Source organism: Ochlerotatus camptorhynchus, unplaced genomic scaffold (assembly GCF_037179485.1).
Source record: "Ochlerotatus camptorhynchus isolate MF236.1 unplaced genomic scaffold, CSIRO-AGI_Acam_v1.1 ptg000112l, whole genome shotgun sequence".
Taxonomy (NCBI): Eukaryota; Metazoa; Arthropoda; class Insecta; order Diptera; family Culicidae; genus Ochlerotatus; species Ochlerotatus camptorhynchus.
The window spans coordinates 3,334,279-3,354,523 of NW_027040602.1; the positions used below are offsets into that span (position 1 = coordinate 3,334,279).

Below are 20,245 nucleotides of genomic sequence, written 5' to 3' on the forward strand. Positions count from 1 at the left end.
TGGACAAGTTATCATTGACACGGCTCGCACCGAACCCTCTAGCGGTTTACGTGTCTACTATCAGAACACCAGGGGGCTCATGACTAAATTGGACGATGTTTATCTGGCTGCGCTTGACGGGGAAAATGACGTTTATGTATTCACGGAAACTTGGCTTGATGGGAGGATCAATTCAGTGCAACTGTTTGGTGACTCTTTTACTGTCTACAGATTAGACCGTAATTCATCCAACAGCATTCGTACTCGCGGTGGTGGTGTTCTCATCGCTGTTTCCAACGAATTCGCCTCCTGCGTAATCTCCAACGAACTATTTACTACAATTGAAGCGGTTTGGGTTAAGGTCAGCCTCACTTCGCGGGACATCCTCATTGGAGCGGTGTATATTCCCCCTGAACGTCGACATGACTGCACCACAATGCAGCTTCATCTGGATGCTACAGAATTTGCATCGTCCATGGCTGATATAACGGATGTGCTTCTTCTGCTTGGTGATTTTAATCAGCCTGGGCTTAGCTGGTCACCCTTAGCCCAGGGTTATGCGTTTCCAGATCCGATTGCATCTTCAACTACTCCTGCCAGCCGCTTGCTTGTTGACGGCACGGCTTTTCATGGACTGAGCCAGATAAACCTTGTTCCCAATTTTCAGTCTCGTTATCTTGACTTGGTTTTTGTTAGCGAAAGTGCACTTCTGGACTGTGTCGTCGTTGAAGCGCCTGTTGTCATCGTTCCTCTTGACAATTTCCACCCTGCTTTGGATATATCTATCGCGAACGGATCTCAAATTCGTTTTGATGAAACCATGACTGCCACTCGACTCAATTTCCGGAAGACCGATTTCCGTTTGCTGAGACGTTCCTTGTCCCGGATCAACTGAAACGTGTTGAATGACCTTGATATCGATACAGCAGCCGCTCGCTATAATAGCCTTTTGCGCGACTGTGTTTGTGCTTCAGTACCGAAGTGCCAACCTCCAAGAAAACCGCCTTGGTCTAACGCTACTCTCCGCAACCTGAAACGAGTGCGATCTAGAGCTCTCCGTGCTCTCACTCATCGACGATGTACCCTTACCAAGCGAAATTTTTCAATTGCCAGCAATGATTATCGCCACTACAACAAGCTTCTTTACAAGAGGTATGTAATTCATACTCAACAAAATATACAATGTCACCCCAAGGGATTCTGGTCGTTTGTGAATACTAAGAGGAAGGAAACTGGACTGCCGTCAAAAATGTTTCTCGGCAATGACGTAGCATTGACAACTGAGGACAAATGCAGCCTATTTACTAGGCACTTCTTAAGCGTCTTCTCGAATGACTTCCCATCGCAAGCAGAAATTGAGCAAGCCGTCCGTGATGTGCCAACCGACGTCGTAAACATGAATGTTTTGCCGTAGATGTACAAATGGTTCTCTCTGTGATGAGTAAAACCAAATCATCATTTTCACCAGGTCCGAGTGTTATTCCATCTGCTGCCCTAAAAAAATGCTCCGATATCTTAGCTGCTCCGTTGTCCTTGCTCTTCAACCTGTCAACAGAAATTTCCCGCACTATGGAAACGCTCTACTATGTTCCCTGTTTTCAAGAAAGGAGACAAACTCAATGTGGAAAACTACCGTGGGATAACCTCGCTTGGGGTTGAATCTAAGGTGTTTGAGTCGCTGATAAATGAGAGCTTGTTTGCTTCCTGCAAGCATTACATAAGTACATGTCAACATGGTTTCTTTCCTGGCCGCTCCGTGGAAACTAATCTCGTCAGCTTTACGTCGTTCTGTATGGAAAATGTATGCAAGAAACTTCAAGTGGATGCCATCTACACTGATCTTAAAGCTGCGTTTGATAGAGTTGTGCACGACGTTCTGCTAGCAAAGCTTGAAAAAATTGGATGTTCTGTTTCCTTCTGCAGCTGGCTTAGATCGTACCTCGTGCAACGTGAAGTTACTGTATGCATTGGAAACTACTCATCGTACTGTTTCTCGAACAGATCAGGAGTTCCACAGGGTAGAACTTTGGGACCAATGCTCTTCTCTTTATTTGTGAACGATGTAACGTTTATTCTACTACGTGGAGGTAATTGTTTTTTGCCGATGACTTGAAGATTTATCTAGTCGTTCTAGGCTATGCCGACTGTTTAGAACTACAAAACCTTCTTGAAATCTTTAATGATTGGTGTGAACGTAATTGTATGGTCCTGTGCGTCTCAAAGTGCTGCGTAATTAGTTTCCGTCGAACTAGGACTGCCATTTTGTTTGATTATAACGTTGCTGGAACTGCAGTTTAACGTGTCGATCACGTTAAAGACCTCGGTGTCATGTTGGATGAAAAACTCACATACACTCGCCACTTCTCAACCACGATCGACAGCTTGGATTCATGTTCAAGATATCTAAGGAATTTCGTGATCCTCTGTGTTTTAAAGCCCTTTACTGTTCATTGGTACGCTCACTACTGGAATTCGCGTGTGTTGTCTGGAATCCCTACCAAGCTGTATGGAGTGGACGATTCGAAGCTGTTCAACACAAATTCGTCAGATACGCACTGCGCTATCTTCCATGGAGTGACCCGCTGAATTTACCACCGTATGCTGACCGCTGCCGTTTACTGGGTTTGGATACTCTTGCTAAGCGACGAAACATATCGCAGGTCGTCTTCGTTGCTAAAGTTTTACTCGCAGAATATGATGTTCCTGAGTTACTGGCCAAAATTAATCTGTATGCTCCTGCCCGAACACTCCGTCCGAGAACCTTGCTACATGAAGTAGTACATGCAACCAACTATGCTGCAAACAGTTCCTTTGTCGCCATGATTCATCAATTCAACGAAGCCTCTGACCTATTTGACTTTGACATCAATGCCTCGATGTTCATCATCGTTTGCAGTTGGCCAATTTTTAATTTTTAATGAGTGACTACATTTAGATTTAAGTGTTTCATTGAGACTATCATGTCAGATGGACTATAATAATAATATATAAATAAATATATAGCTATTGCAATATTTGTTGGTTTTCTTTTCCCTTGATTTGTTTTCCATCGATCTTGTTTTTCGTGCTGAGAACCAATGCTACTGACGCCAGGGAGGTAGCTCACACACCTGGACCCTACCTATAGACCCGAAGGAAGGCGTGATCAGAGATGTTATGCCTCAGAACATCGCGGCGGCGCCGGCTGGGATTGTACACAGGCGTGCTGGGACAAGAAATAATCACACTTACCATTACACCACCGGCACCGCTAAATATTTGATTGTTTGTTTTTAAATTTTTGAACATTATTTCACCATTTATAAGTTTTTGATTTTAAATCAAATATGACCGAATATGAAAAACAAGTATGCAAAGATGAATACGATGATACGACAGTTGAACGTTCTCCGAAACGTTTTGTGACACGAGAAACAGTAGATTGTTGGATTCCCAACATATTTCCGATGGCTTGGTGTGAAAGATGTGGGTTGTTGAGGTGAGTGTCACGTTCCTTTTACTCTATTTTCAAAACTACTAGAAATTTCACAATGAAACTCACGCCGTGTAAACAATACACGCTGAGGCCATCTCACCCAAAATTCCATAAAAATTAACCCAAAGATCGAAATGTTACAGCTTTTTTAAAGTGATGCAATTTAACTGTGGACACCCTTTAGTAGAAACCGAACAGCAGAGCACACATGATCGACATAACATGTGTGGAAAAGTAAACATCTCTGATAGCATCGGTGCGGTCCGGTGGTAGGGGCTTTAGTCAAATTTAATCGAACAACCCGTATTCGAGATATTTGACGCACGTCAATAGAGTTGTGATTGTTCATCATCTACTGACAATGAGAAGCTAAAGCGGTATTGCCACACATGATCGGCCTGCGAATAAATGCCATAGTGGAAACGGATTTGAATGCTAGATGTTCATTAGCCAAATACTCGTATATCGTCAAGCGGTCCCGTAATATAATTGACGCCCATATACTGAAACGGATTTGTGGGTTCAAATCCCACCGGTTGCCGTAGATTTTTTCGCATATTTGCTCATACACACGTGCTCCCCGATCATGTGTACTTTGCTTCTCAGTATCTTCTTAACAATATTTTTTTTTTCCTTTTCAAATTTGGAATCTTGAAAACATTCAAGGACCGAAATGTTTTACACTTTTCTCTGCAGAAACAAGTAAGATTATTTTAAATTTACCAGCGTTTACCGCCGTGCACCATCCCACAGAATGATGTTGTTTCAGTCAGAAGCTCGATTTTTCAATTTTCAGTCTAATTACCCGTTCGGCATAATGCTTAATATTTTTCAGGTTAATGGCATTCGGTCTAATGGCTCTACACCATTTAGCATAATAACGTGCGTCCTGTTGGTATACGAGCAGTTCTTGTAAAATTTAGGCTGAATTAATTGACCAACTATTCAAACGCAAAATCTCGATAAATTTCGTATGACTTGCTCCAAGTTGCAACCAAATCAGCTTAAATTATTTGAAAAATTTCCAGGAAATCATCAATAACTAAACATACACTCCTCTCTCTCTCTCTCTATCACTGTTGCAAAGAAATCATCATTTGATTGTAAACGTTGAAGAGCTTCGTTCGTCGTACCCCATCATGCGGTGTAAGCCGCCCACACAAATTGGTGGTGAATTGTAGGTCAGCATGGTCCCAAAGCCACAAACAGTAGTAAAAAGCTTTTCACAACCTATCAATACGTATTCCTGAAAATCGTACAATCATTTCAAATGCATTCAAAATGATCGGTTCCGTAACCAAAGCTTTTTTTTTTCAGTTTCAAATTCCAATGGGCTTGATGTACTTCGTCTGATAATTTCATGAAAGGGTCAAATTTCAAAACGATCGTAGATATCCTGTTACCGAGAATCTGACGAACGGATGAAACATCCGTGAATAGTAAAACCATCGCATCCACAAGCAATGAAACCCCATTCAGTGGAAAAATCTGCTATAACAACTTCACAACACACCGCGGCGGGTAGCAGCTGCAGAACAGAACGGCTGCGAATTTCATAACCATCAGAAAGCTATAATGGAGCGGAATTGGGTAAAAATGTAATATCGACGAGAAGAAAAGAATTTCATAAACTTCAATATACTTGCAATAATACTTGTTATAGCTCTCTCTGTTCCTTCTCGCCGGGCTCCATCATCATCAGCGTCGTCCTTCGCTGGCGGTGCGGTGACGGGAGCATCCTCTTGGCATGTTGAGCATTGATTGTGTGTTATTGACTACCCTGGCTGGCTGGTACGAACTGGGGCCAGCAAATATGATCAACGGAGTGGACGACCAGCTAGCAATCTTGGCGTTTGAGTTGGTGGAACACCATTTCTAAAACCCCTCTTAGGGGAACGTGGTAGCTGTACGTGTGTAAAGCGAGAAATGATGACTCGTTTGCCGGTGTATTTCTTCACAGTCACTATAGGGTGCGGAGGTGTATATAGGTACACTTTCAGGTTAATGAGAAAAGTTCAATAATTTATATTTTATTGCTACCTGAGTGGAACAGTGGTAAGCTGGATTGCCATGATGTGGGAAGGAAGGGGGTGGGTTATATTAAATACAGCAAATGAGTTGAAATGAGTTTTGTGAAATTAAGAACCATTCTACCTTCTACCTAGGTAAGAAATCTCAATGATCATCACGGAGTATAATTTTCAGGTCCTATTTAACTTGTCAGGTTCTTGAGCTCTGGGCTGGGACAGTAACATTTCTTGAGTAAAATTTTAATCTTTAGCTGTCATCACCTTGATTTTTTTTTGAGAGTCATCTGGTGCAGAGTGTTATTCGTATTTGTAGAGGGGGTAGAGAAGGTAAGCACAACCAGAGCAAAATAATATCAAATTTTGCAATCAATATCTTATTATGTTATTGGTAAGCTATGCGCTATACAAATTAATAGCTAATAATGTTATTAAAGGGTAATTTACATTTCAAGCTTATTGCTTATCGCATATTAGTTTATTGCGTGCTCTCAACTTAGTGGCTTTTAGCCCTTTCACAGTTATTAATTAAGAGCTCTCGATGGCTGTACCACTTTAGCATTAGTATAATTGTGTGGCAAGTACAGTCATACTCAAAGCTCAGGGAAGTCGAGAAATTTTCCAGCTCGAAATATTCCTAGACTGGACCAGTAATCAAACTCAGCCACCTCCAGCAATAATTAAATTGATTAACTGACTTTGCTAAGGACTGTTCAAGTTGTAGAAATCGTATTTTCGTCGTCAGTTAGTGGAGACGCGTTTTTAATTCGTTCCCGGCCACGCGCTTTTGATTTATTTTTTTTGTTGACGCTTCGCTTTTTTTGTTTGTGTACTGTTTGTACAGTTCGAAAAAGTTGTGTAAATTTCTGTTCAGTATGATGCACATAAATGGAGCGTCACATATCATTTAAGTTTACATTATATATCATGTAAAGTTCTGAGACATTTCATGCAATGTAGCAAATATTGTATACAAAAGCCCATTGTTGCAAACAACATTGTTTACAAGTTGCTCGGTTGCGTGAAATGAAATACAAGTTTACGTGTATAAATGTTTACATCACTATTAAAATTCAGAATTTTTATCTGTGTGTATTGAATATGAGCTGTGAAATTTGCTCGCTCGATTCTACCGTTGATACGGTAATGTGGACCTGCGTCGGATGTATGCGAACGTTTCATGTAGCCTGCGTGGGAGTTACTGTCCTGCGCGGTCAAAGGGATAAGAAAATTGATCCGCAGTCATATGTGCTACCTTGTTGTAGCTCATGCCAAACGCTCGTTGCGTTCAATATTGACATAAACTCGCTGACAGAGCAAAAGACGCTATTGGCCGACAGCATTAACAATAATACCCAGGTTGTCCATCGTTCACAGATAAAAATTCTGAATTTTAATTGTGATGTAAACATTCATTCACGTAAACTTGTATTTCATTTCATGCAACCGAGCAACTTGTAGACAATGTTGTTTGCAACAATGGGCTTTTGTATACAATATTTGCTACATTGTATGAAATGTCTCAGAACTTTACATGATATATAATGTAACCTTAAATGATATGTGACGCTCCATTTATGTGCATCATACTGAACAGAAATTTGCTACATTGCATGAAATGTCTCAGAACTTTACATGATTTATAATGTAAACTTATATGATATTTGACGCTCCATTTATGTGCATCATATTGAACAGAAATTTACCCTACTATTTCGAACGGTGTTCAACTCAGCAAAACAATATGGAAGTTGTGCATGAAGCCATTGATCGCCTCGAGGGCCAGCTCAGTGAAATAAAAAAAGAGCTTATGGGCACTAAAAGCCCTGGTTGTTCTGGCAACCTAACGGCCATAAAGAATCACATATCGCAAGCGTCTAAAGAGACTATATCTACGTCATTGCAAACAATGACGTCGAATATGTCTGATGACTTGAAATGTTTGAATGAAGAAATCAAGCAACTCTCAAGTCTCACGATGGACACGAACAGACAGAATGAACAGCATTTCTTGTTTTATTGCACTCTATTAGTGGTTTTTGAGATCAATTTTATAAACCCGCCAATAAAGTTAATAGCTCCAGCACAACCTTTTGATAACCGCTATAAGATCGTCTTCCAGCTTAGTGAACCACTCTTGATAAGGTTTATAAAGCATGTTTGAGAATCACAATAAAGCTGTCAGAAGCCTCATACTCTACAAAAGGTTCTCATAGCCTCTTTAAGAGTAATATTGTATTCAAGCAGTCTTATTACGCTTTTGTGAAAATCAGTTATAAATCCAATTTAATTTATATTTGCTTCAAAGCAACCGCCATAAATTAGCTTGCTGTTGTTCTGTTCTGCTGATACTTTTTTTTCCATATGGAAATCGTTAGCGGTAAAAATAGGTTTGAGTGTTGATGTCAAGATCACCATGTAATCAATTTTGTTTTATGGCGACATTAGTGAAAATCTTAAAGGAAATGTATGACTTTTTAGAAGTTCCAAAACATATGCGCTTGAAATTTTATCGTGTATATTGGGATAATATGAGCGTTAAATAAATGCGCCTCCAAGATAATTCAAGTTAACAAAACATATTGTTTCAGAAATCAAATTAATTTGATGGAATCATCTCAATTTTACAGAAAATAGATCTCAATAAATAAATTCATACCAATGCACACTGGAAATCATTTCGGATATCTAATTTAGCCATTATTTTATTGAAATTTCTTGGATTTTATTCCAAGGCTGATGGCATTTTCATAATGATAATATGGCGACAGAGGACAGCAGGCAAGAAAAACACCAAGCGCAATTTCTTAAAATGTCTAATGCTTACATTGCACACTGGGTCAGGAATGCAACCTAGCGGAGCAGAATTAATAACTCCGAAACGAAGCATTTCCGCGACTTGGTGCCTTCTGCAAAGTTTCTTATCATAATAAAGACCATCTATTGACATAAACAAATAGTTCAAAACTCTTCCGCAAAGATGGCGCCACAATCTAACTTCTTTCTCTGACGTTTTGGAGACTTGATGTCTGATGTCTGATGTCTTGACAAAATGAACAGCTCTTTCAAAGACGTGAAATTTGAAGTAGGCTGTGAAGTCTTAACGTCTTAAGAAGAGTTGATTATTTTATCAAGATAAACAACTTTGCCAAAGTCGTCAAGTCTTTAAAACGCCATTTCAATGCATTAAAAAAAGCTATAGAAAAAAATCATGTTCCACTAAAATGAAGAAATCTAAAAAAAACCAAAAGTATACCTCTCTCTAATTTTAATATTTTGTTTATTGAGCATTGCTTAATTTTTGCTAAAAATTTCAGATTGTGGAATTTTGCGCTTTGGGAGATTTTAAAGTTCAAAAATCGTTGTTTTTTTTTCGTTTTTTCAACAATATCTTTAAAATTTGAACCTTAAACCAGTATGTTTGCATAAGAGAAAAATACAACATTATATGGTTGTAAGCAAAAAACCGAAACAGAAAGAAAAAACTATATTTTCGACATTTTTTAACTCCATTTAACTTGAAACCAGTAGGCTGTGGAAATTTCACGTTTTTGAAAGAGACGTCAAAACGTCAGAGAAAGAAGTAAGATTGTGGCGCCATATTTGCGGAAGAGTTTTGAACTATTTGTTTATGTCAATAGATGGTCCTTATTATGATGAGAAACGTTGCCGAAGGCACCAAGTCGCGGAAATGCTTCGTTTCGGAATTATTAATTTTGCTCCGCAAGGTTGCATTCCTGGCCCAGTGCCAGTGTGCATTGAATGAAAGCAGAACAGAAAAGCATAAGGCATGATTTTATCACGAGCACTATTTTCTTTTTACAAGAGCAATTCATTTTTTTATTTGAGGGCAAATGTATATTCCTATTCTACGGGTGCAACCGATGAATTTTACAAACATTTGGAAAAGTTTTGAATGGTAAATTAACCTTTATGAAAAGTTATGCGTGATTTCCACTTTTTTGTCCTAGAACTGTCACCATTCCATGTATTTCGACCAATGCAATGGTGAGGAAGCACACTCTTTACAGCTTGTGACATCCGCAGAAAATGCAGCGGCATTTTTTTTTTCTTGTTTGGAGTTATTTACGAAGGTTTGCGGCTGACTGTAGCAAATAAACGGGCTCATGCTAACAATCTTGTTGATTTTCTTTGCGCTCCGCTTGGAAATACCGGTAAGTTTTGATTATTTTCTATGTTGTAGAAATAAACCGCACATTTACACTTCTGACAAGTTGCAACTGAATACTTATAATTGTTTTAAAATAACTGTTTCATGGCCAACTAGCTTTATTGCGCTTACTTATATAGCAATATAACGATTTATTTTTGGGTTTTATAAGGGAAATTCATATTGTTTTTTTAATACTTCAAGGTAATCATAAAACCTTTAATAAGTGAAAATAGCATAAGCATCAGTTGGTTATTTATAAGCTTTATAGGGGTTTTGTAGATAGCTATAAAATGTTCCATGACTTGCATTGTATATGACCGTCATAAAGCTGTAGGCAATGGTTGCAACTGCAATAAAACCTTTATAAATTTTGAATATAGCCAAGAAGCTCTAGATTTGTTACTTTGGATATCAAGATACTCATATAAACCGCATTGAATGAGTTCAAAAACAGTTTATATTATTTGCTCTAAGAAAGTTAGGCTGGACGAGTTTACCCTTAACATCTTATGAGTCTCGATGTATGTTGATCAATTTGGATGCACTTGAAAAGCGAAGGCAGTTTGCAATGATAGCTTTTTTAAACGATGTTGTAGCACAAAGAGTGAATGCCACAGAGATTTTAGAAAATCTAAATGTTTATGCTCCCACTCGTTCCTTAATAAACAGAAATATGTTTTATATTAACAACCAAAGAACAAACTATGCCCGGAACGCGCCTTTAAATTGAATGATGTCTTGTTATAATGAACATTATGAAACAATTGATTTGACAATGAACAAAAATGCTCTTAAAAAACGTTTCTTTTCGAGGTTAGTCAGAGACTGAAAATTAAAATAGGTGTTAAGTATTTTTTTGTAATTTAAACTGGTCTACATTTGATTGGCGACGAATAAATAAATAAATATAAAACGGACGCACATTTTCAGTCCCAACTTTTTTATTTGACTACTTAGCTTGATGCTTTCTTGGGCAAGTTTTAAGCTCTACTTATAAGCAATATACATAAAATAATAAACAATATATTTGAAGCATCATGTAATTTTTACAAAATTTTATATCAAATGTGCTCTAAAATGCTTTTTTTAAACTGATGTAAATACAACTTGAACGCCAGGATAAATGTTGCAAATGCGTCAAGCCAGATATTTTGTGTTTCAGCTTTTTTAATAGATTAAATACACCAACTTAAATTAATATGAATTTCGGGGAAAAAAGTGTCTGTACGACTTTGCATAATTTGCAGTAATTTTTCTTCAAACATTTACATCTTTAGAAAATTTACAATAATATTTCAAAAATACTGATACTTCCTTATACCGTAAGCTTAAGCTATTCAGTGACAGTTTTCAAAAATATGGAACTATTGAACTTTATTTTTTTGGTAGGGGATGTAATTTGCTTTAAAGTCCCTTGGAATTATAATCATTATCCCTATAATAACTACCTACGAACTACCATAAAACTCCGCTTCACTTCTTCTAAAATTTTTAATAAGATAGGGGAAATGGATGTAATGTCGGCATAAATGCCCCTTAATTTGGGCCCATACATAAATTCAGCAATGGACTAAATTTTCAATAGCGACCAAAAATATCCATTAGTACCATCCCAATGACGCGGTTATCTAGATAACATTGATAAATAGCAGATTTTTAGCGATGGGCCCAATCTTAGATCCATAGGCCAACATTAGGGCAATTTCCCCTATTTTGTAAATGCATTTTTTATGATGCTTTTATGATTCATTCTGAAATTATGCGTTTGATTGTGATTGATATACTGAAGGTTAGGTTAGGTTATCTTTATTAGTGAGACTTTCAGCCAGAGGCTGGTTCGTCTCTTAGTAATACATTGAAAATTAAATTAAGTTTATATAACGAAATCGTTCGTTTGTTTCATGAATACATTCGTTGTTGTCTGAAACGAAGTAGATTCGTACTTTTTACGATGCTTGTTTCGTTTAAAATCATAAAATCGTTTGATTCGTTACACTCGTGTATTTTACGAAGCGTTATCTCATTCTTTACGAATGTTTCATAAAACATATGCGACTTATTCGTGTGTAATAGCTCATGTATTTCAAATAGTACGAAACATTCGTAGACCCATAATACAACATACATTGTACGAAATAGAACGAGAAGGCACATGAAACATCTGTGGGTAAATAAAATTGTCTATTTAGGAAATCAATAAAACTTTATTGAATATCTTCACATCATTTTCATTGAGTGCAGTGGAAGATAATTCAAATCAAAGATGGCTTGAGCTTCACCAATATTGCCGAAAACCTTGCTTCTTGGCCGATGGCACATTCCAAGAATTTGATAATGTTTCCCATCCTACGAGAATGATGTAGCCGGCAGCCTTCAGAATGCCCGAACCTTCTTCAAGTGCGCCATTATTTCATGTCAAAATCCATCGCACCTTCGCAGGGGTAATTAAACTCCAGTAGTTGGAAATCTCGCAAACGTATTGTTTTGTCTGGGAAACGATCTTCAGGCAGAAAAAATTAGTTCCAACAGGAATCGAAAAAAATTGGGCATATTACTCACCCCATCTGGGATTTCGTAGACCCTAGAGGACTGCATCCGTTCGTCATGTTGTCCACACTCAGAAAAAAATAATTTACAGTTTGAATCCTCCAAGATGTGCCCTCCGCTGTGTCCGCTGTAGATGATGCTCGATGCCGGGGATCGTGTCCAAGAAATTCCACAGTCACAATCTGACATGGTGATCTATCACAAATCTATAAACATTCGCTTTTCTTAACGATATTAAAAATCTCACTCACAATTGTACCACAAACGAATCCAGTTCGTCAAATCAAAGAATAGTTTCGTAATATTCACGAATGTCGCGCGTGCAATAGCTTGTATGCACGAATGTTTTTCGAGTTGCACAAATTGTTGCACGAAGTATTTTCGTATGCATTGCATACGTCCGTACGAAATACCGTTCTTGTATTGTACGAATCATGCGTAATGTTGGCATTGAACATAGTGACATGGAATACGAATGTTTTGCACAATTAACGAAAAATTTGTTTCATCAACGAAATCAGGTTTTACGAAATGAGTGTGAATAAATTAACGAAAATATATTTTCAGTGTATGATGAATTTAAGCAATGACAATTACAGACATTTTTTGATGTCCGTTTTATATCTTGAACAGTCCTTATGCTCCCATATATTTTTTTTATGTTATTTCTAGTATTTTACCTCTTATACTAATCTAACTTATTGCAAATGTTGATGTTCTGTTCCCCAATTTCAATAGTAAAACTTGATGTTCGTGTCTACTCGGGAAATGTGCATACAGCTACGTTAAATTTGTTTTGCTCAATAACACTGTTGGTCTACAATGTGATAAATTAAAGCGCTACAAGCATTATTCATTCGCATTCAGTTAATTTTGGTTGAGTAACAGGAGAAGGGAATGCGAAATTCCTCGAATTGCGGTTATAAAGTGTTGCAGGAAAACTTGACAGCACTTTTGGCGCACACTTATTCACCTGAGAAGTTGTGGCAGGGAACATAATTACTGCAGCACTCGTTTCCATTAGTGCATGTATATGCCAGACTGTATGGTATTTTTGCTTTAGTTCCACTACCTCGCCTCTTACCATCCCGTGTGCATCTATCATCATCGGAAGAAAGAAGCGTATATTGCGAAACGAGTAATTCATTTTCGAGTGCATTCTACATTTTTCGGGTTTTATTTTAAATGCAGCTTTCCAGTTGACAGTGAGGAGGAATGGAGACCACACATGATATACGAACATTCTTGCAAGGGTTTGTTTCCCACCGCCACACTTTGATCGAACTCAGAATTCGTGTAAAGTAGCGGCCAACATTGTCGAAATTTTCTCACTGCACACAGCGTAAATATTTTGATATAACTCAGTAGGTCTCTTTTCTGCATTCGCGTTGTTTATTAAAAATCAAAAAGTCATGATTACCTGAGATTTGTCAGGGATGTAAATATTTACACGTCATGCATTGTCGAAATTGTCCTACTATCGATCTTGTCAGTGCACTTTAATAAGTCATGCCAGTCTTGTGATCGGTTTAAAAGGAAAGCAGCTAGCTTCGATGCATTGAAACAATTGTGACCGGAATTTTACAATTTTCTTCCTATAGTGTGCCGTCACCCCAGCTGGAGCAGCTATCATTTGAGCGCAATGCAATGTAGCGAGCGGAAATGTTAAAAAGCTTTTACTTCACCACATCCCTTCGTGAGATCCAGCTAACAGGGGAAACAAATGTGAATAACACCGAGCTGGAAGACGAATCTCCCACGAGGGGGTGGAATGGCAAAAATACAAGAGCAAGCCACACTGGATCTTTACTGTGGTTTTACGGATGTCGTTCCGTCCGGAGTTTTTTTTTTCCTCTTAGAGGAGATGGTGGAAAAATGTTTAGTGTCCCCACGGGATGATGAAAATGTGAAAGAAACCTACACACAATATTTTTATGGTACATTTTTTGCAGCACATTGCGGGATGTTGTTGACCTTAGCAATCATATAAAAACGTGGCAATCTTCACATACCTCAGCGGAATCCATCCAGTCTACATTTTTTTTGTCAACCAGCGCCATGATGAAATCACATAAGAGTAACACAAACCACAGAACAACACAAACACTGTATGGCCCAGCTCGAATGATGACCTAATTATCACTAATCGAGCTACGAGGTTCGCATTGTTCAAAAGGCCTCAAAATCAATATTGGGATTGATTTATCTGTGTGCGTGGGTTCAAGTGTGGTTTTTGTTCACTCTGTCTTATCAATTCATTTGGGATGAAGCTATCGAGCAAAGGTTCATCACTTCCAACCAATTACTCATGAGCAACCTAACTTTTGATCTGACGGTAAACGAATGTTTTCTCTGTTAACCTGTACAGATCTAAACTCAATTTCATATTGATTTTTAACCAATCCATATTTTTAATTTCAAACACTACTTTTTTTTTAAATTTTGATTTGTGAATGTTAATTTCCCATTTTAATTTGTGAATGTTAATTTCCCTTTGTGCTAACTTGACGCTAAATAAAAATATCGGTCAGGGTATTTAAACACAGAGCAAGTAACAATATAGGTAAAAGGGTGGTTATAAAACAATCATTCAATTATAAATTCTATTGAAATACCAGTGAAATCATGGGATAAAATTTCCACTGTTATCACCAAAAATCTTGTTTCCAATTCTATCAATACATTTTTAGTTGAAGCTTTTTGGAGGCGTTGAAAAATACAGTGGGGCGACTCCTATCAAATCCCGAACCAAATTCCGCACATATACCTTGTAAAAGGCAACCAAAGTTTTCTTTTGCCATCAGATTCAAGGCTAGGTTCCGAACTATTTGATTTTATTTTTCAATTATGTCTGCCCTCGCCCCAATCTAGAGATGTCGGAAAAAAATTCCGGGGAAAATCAGAAGAAAGCCATGAAATACGTTCATAGGAAGTCGTCAGACATTTCCCGGCAAGTTAACAGGGACTTCTGGGGAAAGTCAGAATGATCTTCCATGAGAAATCGTAAGAATCTTCTAGAAGATAGAAAATACTCTAATATGAAGTCGGAAGAAATTTGTGGAGGAACCAGACCCAAGTAGCATTTCTTGTTTTATTGCACTCTATTAGTGGTTTTTGAGATCAATTTTATAAAACCATCAATAAAATTAATAGCTCCAGCACAACCTTTTGGTAACCGCTATAAGATCGTCTTCCAGCTTAGTGGACCATTCTTGATAAGGTTTATAAAGCATGTTTGAGAATCACAATAAAGCTGTCTTAAAACCTTTTGTAAGAAAGCCCTATACTCTACAAAAGGTTCTCATAGCCTCTTTAAGAGTAATATTGTATCCAAGCAGTTTTATTACGCTTTGGTGAAAATCAGTTATAAATACAAATTTAATTTTTATTGCATCAAAGCAACCGCCATAAATTAGCTTGCTGTTGTTCTGTTCTGCTGAAACTTTTTTTTCCATATGATAATCTTTAGCTGTAAAAATAGGTTTGAGTGTTGGTGTCAAGATCACCGTGCTATCAATTTTCAATGTTTCATGGCGATAATAGTGAAAATCTTAAAGAAAATATATGCCTTTTAAGAAGTTCCAAAACATAAGCGCTTGAAATTTTATCGTGTATATTAATGAATCTACGCGAAACTGCACCAGTGCATGTGACACCTAGGTTTGAAATCCAAAACCACAAAAGTGAGGATGTACTAAAAAATATTCCATACGATTTGACAGCTAGCAAAACGTTATTATCATTTTCACATCATTTCCATCTGCTGGACGACCGTAACGTAGATTCATCAATTGGGATAATATGAGCGTTAAATAAATGCGCCTCAAAAATTATTCAAGTTAACAAAAAAGATTGTTTTAGAAATCAAATTAATTTGATGGAATCATCTTAATTTTACAGAAAATAGATCTCAATAAATAAATTCATACCAATGCACACTGGAAATCAGTTCGGATCTCTAATTTAGGCATTGTTTTATTGAAATTTCTTGGATTTTATTCCAAGGCTAATGGGATTTTCATAATGACAATATGGCGACAGAAGACAGCAGGCAAGCGAAATTTCTTAAAATGTCTAATGCTCGCTTTTTTTTTTTGCTTTATTAGAGAGATTTTCCTTAATGCTTACATTGGATGGAAGCAGAACAGAAAATCATAATGCATGATTTTATTTCGAGCACTATTTTCTTTTTACAAGAGCAATTCATTTTTTTTATTTTAGGGTAAACGTATATTCCTACACAGCAAAAAAATAATTTTGATATCACGTCAAAGTGGATGCACTACAATCATGTCGAAAATATGGTGTAATATTACATACTTGCTAAAAAGGACAAAATTATCATTAATACAATGCATGAACTGACATTACGCTGCTTTTACTGCATTTGTTTATTTATGTGGTCATAAAAATTACATGAAATTTTCGACATAATTGTAGTGCATCCACTTTGATGTGATATCAAAATTATTTTTTTGCTGTGTATTCCACGGATGCAACCGATGAATTTGACAAACATTTGGAAAAGTTTTGATTGGTACATTATACTTTATGTTATTTACTGTCACCATTCCATGTATTTCGACCAAGATTCGACAGTGTTAACCCATGAAAAAAAGGAAAGAAAAGGAAAGCTGATGCTGATGCAATGCTGATTGTTGAATTGTTGTGACCATCCACGACTGTAAATCTGATCAGAGAAGTTGGCATAGGTATCATCCTCCGACTCCAGATCATTATATATTTCCTCTTCATGAGTCATTTTTGGTGTAGCAATGTGTCCATTCGAAGTGAAGATGGTTCAGAATGGTGAGGAGGCACACTCTTTACAGCTTCCTTTGTGACATCCGCAGAAAATGCAGCGGCATTTGTTTTTCTTGGTTGCAGTTATTCACGAAGGTTTGCGGCTGACTGTAGCAAATAAACGGGCTCATGCTAAAAATTTTGTTGATTTTCTTTGCGCTCCGCTTGGAAGTACCGGAAAGTTTTGATTATTTCTATGTTGTAAACATAAACCGCCCATTTACACTTCTGACAAGTTGCAACTGAATGCTTATAATTGTTTTTAAATAACTGTTTCATGGCCAACTAGTTTTATTGCGCTTACTTATATAGCAATAAAAGGATTTATTTTTGGATTTTATAAGAACAATTCATATTGCTTTTTTTTATACTTCAAGGCGATCATAAGACCTTTCATAAGTGAAAATAGCATAATCATCAGTTGGTTTTTTATTAGCTTCATAGGGGTTTTGTAGATAGCTATGAGAATGTTCCATGACTTGCATTGTATATGACCGTCATAAAGCTGTAGGTAATGGTTGCAGCTACAATAAAACCTTTATAAATTTTGAATATAGCCAAGCAGCTCTAGATTTGTTACTTAGGGAAGCACTAGGAAAAGCTGGAACATTCCAGCAGAATTTGCTAAAATCTTTAGGTGGAAGTCAGATAAAATTCCAGGGCAAGTTAGAAGAACCTTCCGGCATAAGAGGTACGCACATTCTGATAAATCTGAAACTTGTTTCCGTAGAAATATGGATGAAAGTTTGGAGGGGAAAATCGGACATTTTCAGTGGAAGTCAGAAAATAAAAGCTTCCAGGAGAAGTCAGAATGATGTCCGAAGAATCTTCCAAAGGAAAACGGGAGATGGCTGATACTTCCTGGAGTAGTTAAATGAATCTTCATGAGTCATTAAAAACAAACTGCTAGTTATGCATAGATATTTTTATGTAAAAAGATTGAGCGTAAAGTGTTCCATAGCAAAAATCGCTCAAATTGATTCTCATTCTGTACTTATGCAAAGTGTTTAAGTCGACTCACATTGTGTATTATCAGTCTATGTTAGCGGCTCTCATCCCAGGGTTAAATCAAAGTAGGAGTCACCGGGATTTTCTGAGGCATAACATCTCTGATCACGGAAAGTAAAGCCATTGGACCCTGGTTCATCAGTTGATGGGTCGATAGAAAGGGTCGAGGTGTGGGAGCGCCTCCCTGGCGTTGGTAGCATTGGTGGTCAGCACGGAAAACAAGATCGACGGAAAACAAACAAAGGAAAAACAAACAGTCGATGTTATTTTTGCCTCATGGTGAAATGGGATTGAACACCCATACTTTCGCTGTGCCACTGTGTATTATCATAATAAATACATAAATGTGTATGAGGCACAGCTTCTGTTTTAGTATTGCACGCAAACTGGTGATGAAGATCCCAACCCCTGCATCGAAACGTTGACGACGATAAAACTGTAATCAGCATTTTATCTTGAAGACCAGAATCATATTAACTAATTCTTCAAAATTGTTAAGGTTCCTTTTCTAAGGTTTTCGGAGCATCTCTAAAGTGATTAGGGCTTTTTTCTTTTATCTTCAATGAAGTTCTCTAGACTTCACTGAATGTTTCAAAAAAAAAAATTCAAATTTTCCAACAATTCTCATGAAACTGCCTTGAAATTCTTTGATTTATCCTGAGGCTCCTGTAATTCTTATTTATTTATTTATGAATTCATCAATCAAAAACCGTAGACAATAGATGGATGCAAAATTTGAAATTTTCGCTTCTCAGTGTTCAAACGGTTTCACATCGGGTCCTGATTAGTCTCCGAAACTTTAAACTCATTTGTGGTTTAATTCAGGTGGTTTAATTCAAGGGGTTTAATTGTGTAACGATCTTTAAAGTGGAAACCAAACGCTTTATAAAATTAAACAAATTGCCTGCTCTATGAATTATTGTGTTATAATGATCCACAAATGTTGATTTAGAATCAAGAATAACTCCTAAATCTCTTATTTTATCACAACTTTGAACAATTTGATTACCTAATGTAATACGAATATCTGGTTTTATTAGTTTTCTACCGTAAGTTATAAGATAACATTTTTTTAACATTTAGTATTCATATCATCATCATTTCTTATCTCTAAAAATAGTTTCATGTCATCAGCATAAATAAACACTCTGAGATTTTTCAAATATAAGAGTATTCAATACTTTAAAATCTGTTAACCCCTAAGCTTCTCTGGACTTGCCTAAAGCTTGCGTTCCTTCATGAAGATTCCTAAAGTTTCATGATATTAGTGGAACTTCTCTTACGTTTCAACATGTTTTTTTTTATTCATTTAGGGTCAAGTCCAGAGAAGCTCAGGAAAGTTGGAATTAGGAAGTAATTTTATAAAACAATTTGATCATTCTTGAAATTTTCGGAATATTCCATAATTTCTCGACACTCCTTGAAGTTCCTGCAATCAGTTTACGAAACTGCTCTGATATTTCTAGAAATAGCCGGATCACACCTAAAATAAATCATTCAATCTGAAGATCCGTGGACTCCCCTGAAGATCTCGAAAATTTACTGCAACTTTCGGAGCTTCTGTGAAGTTCCTGCTATTGATTTGAAGTAAATTGAACTGCCCTGATGTTCTGTGATCTTCCCTGATGTTCTTAAAGCTACCCTGAACTTCTTGAAATGGTCCGGAATTTTTTGGTACTCAGGAATGGAAACTGTCATATAAATCTTTAAACCCCTCCGAAAATATCTGGACTTCTGTAAAGCTCCAAAATATGTCTGAGAAATTTTTCATGAGGTCTCTTGACCTCCCTGAAATTCTAGGAACTTCTTAAATCATTTCAAAATTTCCCTCAAAGCTCATGGTGCTGTTTTAAATTTATAGAAACCAAAATTTACAGATTTTTAAATTTCCTCGAAGTCCTAAACTTTTCTGAAGTTAGTGGGAATGTCTCTAAGGTCTCTGAGCTTCCGTGAAGATCTCTAGACCTAGATTCAATGAGGTTTTTGAAGCTTCTTTAAAGTATTCACAATTTTGGTACACTGGATTTCCGTCGAGCCGACTATGTTGCGATTAGTGCTGCTATTTCCGGTATCGACTGGTGGCCATTAGAATCATCTGGATGTGTTGACGATACCGTTGAATATTTCAATCAAATTATTTGGGATATCATGGCTAAATTTATACCTATTGCCCGCCCCTTACCAAAGCCACCGTGGTCTACCGGTCACTTGCGTCGACTGAAATGCTACGAA

General features: G+C 37.1%; 1 protein-coding gene across 1 annotated transcript in view; it reads right to left on the reverse strand.

Moving 5' to 3' along the window:
- Hn (phenylalanine-4-hydroxylase) overlaps nucleotides 1-14,307 on the reverse strand; it is a 74,488-nt gene extending 60,181 nt beyond the window's left edge. Inside the window, exon 1 of the mRNA XM_065219911.1 lies at nucleotides 14,215-14,307. Coding sequence (XP_065075983.1) covers nucleotides 14,215-14,262 — 48 coding nt within the window. The 5' untranslated portion in view covers nucleotides 14,263-14,307. The remainder of the gene's footprint in view (nucleotides 1-14,214) is intronic.
- Nucleotides 14,308-20,245: the final 5,938 nt, after the last annotated feature.